The following is a 12,702-nucleotide window of genomic DNA, read 5'->3' as shown; positions in this document are numbered from 1 at the left end:
CAATCAAGACCTCAACTGTATTCACCGTGTCAAGGTAGCTGAGTGAAAGTTTCCAATATGAGTGACTGAATGGCTAATCACGTCTGCCACCAACGGATCATGAGCCGGGTGATGATTAGTGGCGGAGCTACACTAATTTTCAGACTATCATGGATTTATTCGTTAAATCAAAATAGGTCACACGTCTAATTTGTCTGAGTTTCATTGTAACAAGGCGGTGTTGTAATGATGATGAATGTATGCAGTCAAAATGATAAGACAAGACTGATTTTGTGGGACTACTCTTCTTTTTATAGGGGAGAAACCTGGTTCCTGCCTATATTGACCTGTGATTTGGACCTGACAAGGAACTTTAGTGGCCTTTTAACATATTGCTTTTGGGCATCAGATACAGCAGCAGTATGACATTGTTTAAGCACCGCAATACCTCTTGGGATGTTGAACTTATTTGATCCTCTTTCCTACTGAAGGACAACATTGTTGTTGTTGGTTTTTTTCAATTATAACTAGCATCATTCCTGAATCTGGCTGTATGAAGTTCAAAACACGCTGTTACTGCATGATGCTACTAGGTGCATGTCAAAATAGCCCTCCTATTAGTTTCAAGGTAAATCCCCACACTGGCAGCAGCGCAACACGTAGTGCCGCGCGAGGACACGCTTCACGCCACTGTCCTATTTCTAGCGCCACCGTGCCTGGGGGAAAAAAAATATATATTTTCACCCCCAGAGAAAAGGCTTTTTTTGTACTTCGTGGCTCCCATTGCAGTTCATCTTCTACTCTGCTCGTGTTGCAGCTCGACTTCCTCACCTCTCTCTGTTGAGTAGAGACTAGTTATCGAGGTCGAGAAATATTTAGAGCTGTACAACCCACGATGACGTTGTTACCAGGACAACTGACAGGACAGGACAACTTTCACTGTCATATAGTTTGTTCCATGTTGCGTGTGGTCTTCATGCATTGCTGCGCCGCAGCACATGGTGCGCTGCAGCATCTGTGTATTTGGCTTGACTGTTTATTCTGTCTGTGGAAGCAGACCAAACAGCCTCTAATCAAGGTGTGCTTCCTTTTTTGTTCTGGAACAAGATCAAGAAATAACTGTGTTGCTCAACTTTCAAGCCAACTAGTGGTTTATATTGGATAGTTTGAACATCTGCAATTCCCTCTGGAGATAACAAGTAATTGCGCCTTAACTCCATTTAAAAAAAAAACAACAACAACAACAACAACATCAAACCACAATCTCTCCCAAAACTTGAAACAAATAATTTTGTATCTCAGTTTTACCAAACTTTAACCACAGCGTTGGCGGATATTTAAACATTCACGAGTCCCTTTTATTATGGGTATTTGTTACATTTTTGGAAAGCAATTACAAGCAATCTTCCCGCACACAGGGGCGTCAACTCGTAAAACGCTCAAATGGCTTTTTTGTTGTTGCAACGACAACAGATGTATTTTTTGTCTGTGTTAAGTTTGGAAGCCTTAATTGCACAGAGAGGTGGTCTAAATTCTGGCACAAATGCTGCATTCATTTCATATTTCAACGAGTTGGGCACAAAAATGAAACGGTGTTGGATTGTCCCTTTTGGGTTTCCTAATACCTAAATATTTTTGGACGATTTCTGCTGGAACATTTCTCAACATGAACTTGATATTTTTTTTCTTCTGTATTTTATATAGAAAATAGCCACCCTAAGACTGGCGGTCATATATGTTCCCTAGTAAGACTTATTTACTGTAAGTTATACAGTAACTGCACTAGACTATACATTTCTACAAACAAACAACAAAAACAACGGGACCTCAGTCGCTCTCCATCCTGAGGGCATTTCCCATGTCAGTATGAGGCTTATGGTTACACCCCGCTCTAAATGTAATCACCCCCCCCCTGCTATGCAGATGGTTTAGTGTTATTCTATCTGTAACTGGACTCGATGCCAGGCCCTGAGTGGGTCTAATGACTCCTAAGCCCAAGTTAGTTAAGTAGGAATTCAACACCAGCCCCCTGCTGTAACCTAATATCCCTTTAGACCACCTGGACCCAGGATACACCCCGTGGGTTCAAAACACACTTGACAGTGGCACAACAACAGTCCATTTGCATTTTTAAGCAAGTAAGGTACCAGCGGTATGAAGACATGCAGAATTATTTTGCTTTGACAACATGCAGTAGAGCAGATGTCACCGAGGCTTTGAAAGAAAAACATTAGAGCTGATATTGTAAGCAACCAGCTGTATAAATGTTCACGACTCGGAGCCGCTGTGCCTGACGGTCTTCCCAAATGATTATGCATGATGGAGAAACTCCTGGCAAACAGAATAAAGAGAAGGGGCGGGAACAAAAGTGGAGGTTTTCCCTTTTTATAGCATCACTGACATTTGGTCTCAGATGAGAATTGCACTTTTGCTGCCAAAGAACTCGTCTAAAGATCTGACGGGGGAAAATATTATGCAAATGTGAAGGGTGTTGGAGGGTTTTTATGTCTCAGAAGTTGCGTTTTTAGCATTTTCCCCCCTGCAATGTCTAAACACCTGGGGAAATGCTTGGTGCATATTTCATGTGTATGTGTGCATTTTTGTAGTGGCGTGTAGCAGCAAATGCCTGCAACATATCCATAACAGCTCCAGATGGTTCGTCCTAACATCTGTCTAACCTGACAAAGCATAGCCTGCAGCGTGTGGCCATAAGGTGTTTTATTGGGTTATTCTGGCACAAGGTTGACTTCAGACTGTATAGCAGTCACTGGCTGACAGCACACATACTGAGACTAGACAAAATTACTGGCTCTCACTGCCACACATGAATGACAGGCTCTGTCTGTGCCCGCCATCGCTATCTTGTTCTTTCCAGGGTCTTTTCCAACACGCAGAGAAAATCCGTGGCACCTCCGAAGGTGGGGTGATGCCAAAGTGTATTAATGAGTCAGATAGACAGTGACAACGAGGCAGAAAGACGGACAGGGGCAGTGAAGCGGAACGGACTTGAAACGGTGTCTGACGACTGATAAGTGAAGGGAGGAGGAGGAGGGTGAGACTTTCTGTTTTGGGGAGGGTGAGGTAAAGAAGGAGAATGAGGAGAATTTAAAAGTCTCATTGATTGCACACGACTCGTCTTTTCTCGCTCTCATTTGCTTTGCTACTGGTCTATCACCTCATTCTTTCTCTCACCTTCGTCTCCCCTCCTTACACCTCATCCGCCCCAGCCTTCTCCTTTCCTTTTCTCTCTCTCCCGCCTCCTATCATCTCGTCCAGGCCACTTGGCTGATCGGTGGGTATGGTAATCAGGGAGAGGCTGATAACAACTGATAAGTCAGGTGCTAAGGGCTTAAATTACATTTTTACACAGTCGTAAAAAGAGGGAAAAAAAGAAAAACGCTGTGAAGCTGATGAATGGATGAAGCCTGTTTGACTCTCCTTCTGTGTGGTTACGTAAACATACACAGTGTGTGCAAATAGGCATATCTACCTCTTAACATTGCCGTGTAGTTGTGTGTGTGCGTGCGTGCATGCGTCATGTGTGCATCCTTTGCCTCGTCTGGAGGGGCGACAGGAGATGGGGGCGAGGAGTGTCAATCTGCCCACAGAAAGGGCTTTCATCCTGGGCTTATCAGAGCCAACGCAGGGGGAGATTGTTGGCCGGTGGAGCGAGACGGCGACCGGTCTTCCTCTGACTTTGTGACCCACCCCACCCCCAACCAAACCCCCCCACACACACAGATGGACAAAGATGTATGTTTGCTAACAGCGAGGCAGACAGATACACAAAGAAATTCAGGACAACACATGAACATTACATGTACAGAAGCTTTCGGTCTTCATGTAACCTCCTAAATACACAGCGACACGGTATACACATTCACTGACTACCACCGATTTCTGTTGTGTCTCACACAACATAAAGATGCCATTTCCCTGCATTAAGCTGGCACTGAAATGCCACCCATTTCCTGTTTCCATTTTTGGCCAGGAACCAGAAGACTTGCTACCCGCCGCGCCGGTGAGGAGGCCATATGCACCTCTAAATCATGTGGCATTATCACCATGCTGTGCTCCACTGAGCAACTATAACCATGATGGAAGACACCAGATGATCTGTGTTTAGCACCACAGTTAATTTCCATAACGCTGGACTAACATTTTTAGCAGAAAAAAATAATTACTAGTTCACCTCAGTCCTGTAGCTTTCATATTTTGGAATAAAAACATGTAAATTATGCTAAGGTAATACATCTGAGAGATCAGATAACTCCCAATATTACAATGCAGCAACAGTAGTTTGATGCAATTCAGTTTCATGACATCCAATAAAAAAAACTGTCATTCAAAATCACACACAGTGAGTGTGTGTGCTTGTGTGTATGAGAGAGAGAGACTTGTCAAGTGGAATTACACTCACAGGTGTAAAGGTCAAACTCACTGACCCACACAGACAGCCAGAAAACTCGTTGGGCCCAAAAAATGCAAGAAAAAAGATGGAAAGGTCAGTTCATTCGATACTTTCTGCGAGGCTCAAAATCCCATCAGAGACGGAGACAGAAACAAAGGAAGCGAGTGCGCGTGTTGTTGTTCTTCTCTGATAAGTGGACAGTTTTGTTCTTCTGTTGCACATTTTATGGGTTAAACACGTCATTCAGAGGTGAGAACTGGGAGCAGAAGATTACACTCTTCTCCATCATGCACGCTCAATCTAGTATCACAGAGGCACTTTGCTGTAGTTGCATGATAAGTTATCATTTTCTGCTTTACACATCTCTCCATTGGTGGAGAAAAAAGGCCGGGCCTCTCGGGCCGATGTGAGCAATAGCACCGGTGTATTTCACATCGTTATCTGGATGAAGTCATGGTCGGGGCCTGATATGGCCATATGGAGGTGACGGCTGTGTGGGTCTGACCGCAGCCTCCCCTGCTCTGTGTGGCGCTCACTGGACACCATCGGTGGTGGCGGGATGAAGGGGTGTCTGTCTAGCCTCTTCCATGCTGTCTAACAGGCTGGACATGAGGCACAGCATCTGTCTTGAGAGAGAGGACATGCCCACACCAAAGATCGACACACCCACTCAGAGGGAAAAAGGTACAAATCGAACAAGGTAGTAATTGGCATGGAAGTATCATGTGCTATGTATACATTTACTTCCAACCCTTGTTAAACGGTTCCTGCATATGTATATTTACTGTTAACTTATATAATCCCTAAGTAGTTAATCCTTTTTAGTTAATGGAAATAACAACACTTACTTATGGTGAGTGGTGACTGCCTTTAAAAAAAATACAATGCCCATAGTTTCATTCAAGATGACCAGCGCAGTATCCAAAATTCCAGTTCGGTACTCTGTGTCAGCCATTAGTAGGATTTGGTATAATGAAAATCTGAACAGTACAAGAGAGATTATGTCTGTCGTAAATTTGTATGTAGAAAATGGGGACCAATGTCCAATATCTGAATTTATTAGCAAGCCAAACAATCAAATGAGCCAGACCTGACTAAATTCCACTGCAGAATATATATATGCATTGTGTCGCTGTTGTATATATATATACTACATTGTACAGTATGGTCTGATTCATTGGTGCTGACTTCAGTAAAAGCACAAAACATATGGGTCCTATGAGACCGTAAAGGCCAGAGGCTGTGGGGCAATTTAACACAGCCACAAGCAAAATACATGGAATGGCATTTGCTTCAGCCTGGATGGCGTGTGAGTGTGTAGACACACACAAAATCACAAATGAAACTTAGAATGTAAATGGTCTGACGAGAGTCGTAAATCTCTCGGTGGCCACCGGGCAGCCGGGGTCGGGCAGGCAGCAGTCCTGTCAGAGTAGCGCAGCTGTGTGAACAGAGATAGCCAGTGGTGTCGGAGACAGCGGGGCAAGCCTGCAGGGTGAAAGCTGGAATTGGCCCTGAAATGCGCTGTTGCTTTTTCAAAAATGAAACGTGCTGAACTAGTCTGTTCCAAACACGATGTCCATTTTAGAGACGGCAACCATTACCGCAGCTCCAAAATAGCTGCAATCAATTTTGTCATTGTTTCATCCGCAAAAGAAATTGAATGTCCTTGGGGGGAAAAAAGAAGAAAAAACGAAATGCCTGGTCACACCAGAAAGTGGAGCAGTGAAGTTCCTCTTCATTGTTACAGAGTTGGTTGGAGAAACAAGCTTAGTTCTCAGTTAGCAAGCAAATTGTTTGTCGCTAACAATTGGACAATTTAAGTTAACATAGTTTCTTCAGAAGGCATATTTTGAGGCAACCATTGGTTCGTAACTGTATATAAGCTATTATTCTTTATTTCGAATAGTTAGACTCTTTAAATTGAATGAAACGAGCCTCTGTGGCTTCTACATGCCGCCCACGTTTCCGTTGCTTCTCAGCGGTGTTTGCACGACTTCACCCCTTGAACACTTCGCATACCGCGCACACAACTCCCCATGTCATTGTGAGTTAATACAATATTTTCTTCAGCCATTGGAATGAATTGAATGATTTCACTTCCAAATTTTGCCATTTTGAACGAACGTGCGACCCAGACTCACGACAGCCAGAGCGTGCCTTTTAATTGATGATCACACCAAGACTACCAGACTACAGTTCTGCCTCTCTGCTGCTCAGAATAAAGAGAAACCTAATCAATACATTTAAAATGCAATTCCCTCACACTCTTCTTTTGAAAAGAAGGCCAACGACATCACACTGTCAAACGCCTCGTTTCAACTAGAAATCCCATTATTGGGTCAGTGACCATGACCAAAGGAACACATACCACCAGAGCATCTACACAAATGTTCATGTAAAGCATCAATCCAGTAACATTGTGTTGCTGTTCCAGCCCTTTAGGTATGTTATCATCATCCTTTGTATTTGTACCGGTATAATGAGCAGGTGGTGTCCTATTGTGTAGCACTGCTGGAAGTACAACAGAACAAAAACACATTTAAAATATGTGATATTGTGTGTGTGTGTGTGTGTGTGTGTGTGTGTGTGTGTGTGTGTGTGTGTGTGTGTGTGTGTGTGTGTGTGTGTGTTTGTGCCAAAGTAAAATGAGAAAGGGGAGAAACAGACTGCTGATAGGGAGACAAACAGAGGGAGAGCGGGACTAATGAAGGTTATGGAGAAGGAGAAAGTATGAAAAAGAAAGGAGCAGAAATGAGTCTGGCATGATAAAAGGAGAAAAAAGAGACAGAGGGATTGTGGAGGAGTCTCTCTGGATTTGCAGAATCCCCTCAGCCTCCAGTTTCGGGACAAAGTCACACTGACACACTTATTGCCTGGTGAGCCCTCTTTCTCTTTCTCTCTCTCCTTCTCTTTCTCCACTTTCTTTCACACTGGTAATGAGAACTGTAGGTGTCCGCCGACTGTCATATACACACACAGAGCGTTTAACGGTAAGAGAGTGTATTCGCTCACACACGCACACACACACAATATTCTTGGACATCTGCCATGGTGCTAGGACACCTACGGTGTCAGGCGGAAATGGGAGGAAACCATGAAAGTGATTTTTGTGTTCGTTTCAGCCAATCTCCATGCAAACGGCGTGCTTTATGGTACATCTGCTGTTGTCTGTTCTATAGGCTCAGCTCTTTTTTTTTTGCCGTCATCTTAAATCTAGTTTGCTGTAACCAACCAATTAACAATCGCACAATACACGTTAAGCCATGGACATGAATTTCGGATACCAAACTAAAAGAAAAAGTTGGACATGACCAAAGATTCCCAACAAGACGATTTAAATCTCGCAACTATTCACAAATCGCTAGTTTGTATTTGCTGAAAACTGCCAGTTCACACCGAAGCAACCAGACGAGACGATGTAACTGCTGTAGCTGCTGCCTGTACTTCCATTTTTCATGTCTTTTTTACAAAGCTGGATTTAATTTGTATCTTCTAAAAACATGAATGAGGATAGTGATCGTGAGTTACTTGCAACAGTTGCATTTTTTTTTTTAGCAGTGATGAAATGAGTAAAACATGAGTGTTGAGGGGGCTTTTGCAAATTGATGCCCTGAACTTGAGTAGATCTCCCCTCTTTTTATCAATTTCTCCAGTCTTTTTTTCAACTCAACCCTGGAGCAGTTCCTGCATTCAGATGAGTTGGTGTCTCGGCTAATCATCAGAAAGAATACTAACTATCGTCCCCTATATTCTAAAACTGCTCATTTGCTATTTAACAAGCTGAGGCGCAGGGAACACCATCATTCAGCCTGAGTCGAGCTGCAAATTCCCACTGCTGCAACTTTTCCTTTTAATGTTCTAAAATCTTTGGTCTGAACTGGGCTTAAGGTAGCTAAGCTTTCGACAGCACCATGTCGGCCGTTTCCACCACTTTCCAGTCTCGACGCAAAGCTTATCAGCTCATGTAGACTCTGTGTAATTCTGACCAAATACAAGTAGTCTGTGTTTGCATAGAAAATTGGGAACATGGGAAAAAAAAAAAAAACGGCTAAACGGTGAATTTCCCTGATTACACTTAGTCTTTGTATAAATTAACCAAAGATAATGAGCTTAAAAGGTGCTGGTTGCCAAATTGTGTTATGTTGGGACAAAGTCAGGCTCGGTGTTTCCCTGTTTACAGTCTTTCTGCTCAGTGCGGTTACTGTGGTTAGAGCTGCTTAGCTAAGTAATAGGAAAACCAGTCTCACTCTTGGCAACTGAGGAAGTACCTGTATTTCCCAAAATGTAAAACTATTTCTGTAAACACTGTTCACTATCATTGAAATTTGTTAATAAGTGGTAAAGTGCAGAATAGGTTAACATACAATACTTATGGCTTTTTTGGCTCCCATAATCCTTACACCTCAAAGACACAAAAGGAACCATGACCTCCCACAGTTTTCTTTAATTGACATGGCAAATGTTCTTGCCCTCCACTTAGGCAGACAACACAGACATCCATCATCTCATTAAAAAATGGGGGGCATTTAGCCTGAGAGCGTAATGAGCTTTAGATTGCAGCACTTTGAACAAGGTTCATAAAAGCAGCATGGGTAATATATTTGCAACATTTTAGAAAGCTCATAACAGAAGAAGTAGATGTCTTGTCACCATTAAACATCATTAACATCAACATTAACTAGATGACAAAAGCCTTATTACTGAACACAGTTTCCCACCAGTGTGAAAAATATGTACTTATAATTGGATACTGGATGATAGTATATGATTTCAGTATATTTTACATTGCAAAAACTCACCAACAGTATTGGTTAGCATCATTACGCTGTCTCCAGTTTCCCTGCTGTCTGTAACAGTGTAAGATTCTAAATGATGAATGAATCCTGGCCTGACATTTGCCTGCACTGTAGTCAACAACAGAGAAAACCCAGAGCACGTGTTTCCCCACAATCAGCTGCACACGCACATATATATACATATATATATATATATACTATAATGGTGCTGTGAGACCATGTGACTGCACATGGCATGTTTATCTAAGACCTTACTTGTATGTAAAACTGACACCTGAAACCTGTTAAAACAGCAGTCAGTTTCCAGAAAGCAGTCCAAGAGAAGAAACATGTTATTTTTGGACAATGTGTTGGAGTTTTTTTGTTTGTTTTTTTCCCAGTAAATTCACACGTGCTAACATTTCCTATCTAATCAACACATTCCAGCCAAGCCCAGTACAACATGACAAGTTATTCATTCACCACATTTGTACTGCTCATAATAACAACATGATTGTTTGAGGTTGTTGCATCCAAAACTAGACAAGTAATTATTATTCTTAACGGCACAATTAATTTCTTTTGCCTTTTAAATTTTGGGAATGTCAACAAAGGTCAACAAACTCATTCATCACGTCAATGAAAACATGAGCTTTTGAATTGCAGTTGCTAAAGAATTTTTCCGTGAAAGCAGTAATATAAAAAAAAAAAAAAATATGTTGGGTCAGAGTAGTCCACTTCTGACAAACAACACAAAGGAAAACAGCAGAACGCATTTGCTGGCTGTCCTTTGAACTATATTGCTTCCAGACAGTCGCAGGCAGAGAAGATGTGATGAATTCCCCTGGAGCCAGCAGGGGAAGAAGAGCTGAACTTGTTCTCACATCTCCTGTGACTGAGGAGAAATAACTAGCTGCACTCACTTTGATAGAAAGACGAATACACACACACACACACACACACACACACACACACACACTGGATCTCTGCCTGGCTGCTTGGAAGTAACTCATTTGTTGTACATTTCTCCCATGTCCTTCCTATTTCCCTCAGCCTTTCTGCTTTCTTACTCCTCTTCCTTTTGCATTTACTTTGCTCAGTTCTTTCTCTGTTATTCTGTCTCACCTTCCCTCCTCACTGGAGAAAAAAAAAAAAAAAATACAACCAAAACAATTCTTGCAATAATTACCACCAACACCTTCTGCTGTCATTTTAAGTTTCTGAAGACTCTCACATACCTGTGCAATCTCATAGAGCAGTTTGTAGTGTTCCTCCCGTTTCTGCAAGGTGCACAAATTGCAGCCCATTCTAGTTGTCAGGGAAACGGTGCCGAGTGCCCGCCGGAGTGTGTGTGTGTGTGTGTGTGTGTGAGCTCCCCCTGGGGCGGTACACACTCGGGCTCTCCTCTTCTTTTGGCTCCCCCACACCTCTTTCTCTCATCCGTGTATCCTCAGAGATCCCCCCCTCTCTCTGTCGCTCTGACACGTGTGTTTCAGTTCACTGTGTGAGCTGAGGTTGTGGATGTGGTACCTTCAGTGGGTGTGGGCGTGTGTGTGTGTGTGTGTGTCAGTTATTAAATGAGTTAAAAAAAATATATATATATAAAAAAATAAAATAAAAAAAAAAGCACCCAGCTTCTCTTTCCCTTGTGCCCGTCACTCCTTCCCCTGACTCTCACTTTGCATGCCGACATACACTTCTCTTTACTCCACCACCTCCTCTCTCAGTGTGAGCACACCGTCGACAGTACACACACTTTTCCCTCGTAGAGACACACCTCCTCCCGTGGCAGGCTGCCCACACATGCCTGCTCCCACTCCGGGCTCATGAATAGGCAGCGTCCTCATTGGCTGGTTAAGGGACTGGGCTGGGAGAAGAGGGAGGGGACTGTTTTTTTGTTTTTTTTTTATCTCGAGATGATTCAGTATCTGAACATCAGTGTTGTCATGTGCAAGTGGAGTGAAGGACGTACTGCGCGTGTGCGTGTGCGTGTGTGTGTGTGTGTGTGTGTGTGTGGACTGCACTATAGTGGTTAGATCTGTATTTGTACGCTCAGGAGTTCATCTGTTTGGTGTCTGTGTGCATATGTTCTACCAAAAAAAAAAAAAAAAAATCCCAAATCCCTACATATAGAAAATACAAAGCAACTTAAACGCAAGTTAAAAATGCCATCTCTGCAGTACATCAAGTAACTGAGAGGGCTATTTGTCAGTGCACACATTTAACAACTGGATTTGGCATTAAAATCAATCTCATTTGGATTCAATCAGATAGCCTTTTGCACTTAGCACAATGGTTGGAGAAGCGGTGTTTAGTGGCCGCCATAGATTTACAGTCAGAGGGCGTTAGTCACCAAACAGATGCTGCCTCTCTCTGTCGGCAGTTAGACAAGGGCACCGGACTGGGCTGACATACAGGAAGAAACACAGACTCTTATTGATTGGCTTCAAATTAGCTTCCAGCCCAACTGGTCCATCTCTATGGGGGTGAGGGGACCGAGGGTAGTGGAGGGAAGAGAGGTTGATGGAAAGTGGAGGAGAAAAGAGGATGGAAGATTCAGAGATGCTGCTGAGATAAATTAAAAAAGAGCAGTGATGGTATTACACATGGTATGTCACCTAAAAATTGTGTTTCTAAACTACTGATTTACAACGGCAAATATTCTCTAACAGATGCTTTTATCAACGCAAAGACAAAATGTTACGGAACTTATCTGGCAAGTTGCAGGACGCTGATATGTCTGCTAATTGTTTGCCAACATATTTAATTTGTTTTTCTACTATATACCCTCTTGCAATACGATATATACTTGTAGCAAAGAAAAATCAAGGCAGTCTACGGGTTTGAAAAGTGAAGACAATGCCTTAAAGTGCGATGCCACTGACCACCACCTGGGGCTGGCTCCAGAATTTAGTACATTTAGTTTTTGTACATTTAAAAGAAAAAAGATGTAACGTGTATGTGTTTAATGTGCTAGAAGAACAGCATTAACGTGATATTGAAAGTGAATATGGCTTTTTTTTTTTTTTTTTAAAGTCCGAATTTTCCTTTGAAGTTGGGGGAAGATGGTCTCGATTAAATATTGAAAATGTTTCCTTTTAAACATTTCCCCACAACCACAATCTTTGCAGAATTTTAACCAAAGTTCTTTTGTTTCCAAAGCACACATAGGACTCAGTGCATTGTATGCCCAACACCCACCGCGACTTCCTCCATATGACAAACGTGGTATAAAAATGTAACGCTTCCTTTTGTGAAAAATGCTTTGCCTGGTAAACATAATTGGCTAAAAATTATAACAAGACTAAAACACAGCCTTCATTGTCTCAATGAGAAGTAAGGAACTCAAGCACATTTTTCAGTCATTCTTTATTTTACAATTAAATACATACTGGCCAATAGTATAAAATGCTTGTTGCCAAAACAAGAACTTCCAGTCAGGAGGCCAATACACCGAGTCTGTGTGACGAACAGCCGTCACTGCCAAGACTATGAGCCGACAGCACAGATGTGTCATCTTCCTTATCACTAGTC

At 42.5% G+C, this 12,702-nt stretch overlaps 1 protein-coding gene across 1 annotated transcript in view; it reads right to left on the bottom strand.

The window, feature by feature from the left end:
- The window catches only part of pdzrn4 (PDZ domain containing ring finger 4), a 38,674-nt gene extending 27,970 nt beyond the window's left edge, over nucleotides 1–10,704 (bottom strand). The window contains exon 1 of the mRNA XM_069709260.1: nucleotides 10,407–10,704. Coding sequence (XP_069565361.1) covers nucleotides 10,407–10,475 — 69 coding nt within the window. The 5' untranslated portion in view covers nucleotides 10,476–10,704. The remainder of the gene's footprint in view (nucleotides 1–10,406) is intronic.
- Between the last annotated feature and the right edge of the window lie 1,998 nt (nucleotides 10,705–12,702).

Source organism: Brachyistius frenatus, unplaced genomic scaffold (assembly GCF_029030835.1).
Source record: "Brachyistius frenatus isolate BFR_SWC_R1_liver_20210118 unplaced genomic scaffold, ASM2903083v1 Contig_81, whole genome shotgun sequence".
NCBI lineage: Eukaryota > Metazoa > Chordata > Actinopteri > Embiotocidae > Brachyistius > Brachyistius frenatus.
This window is presented reverse-complemented; position numbering and strand designations above follow the sequence as displayed.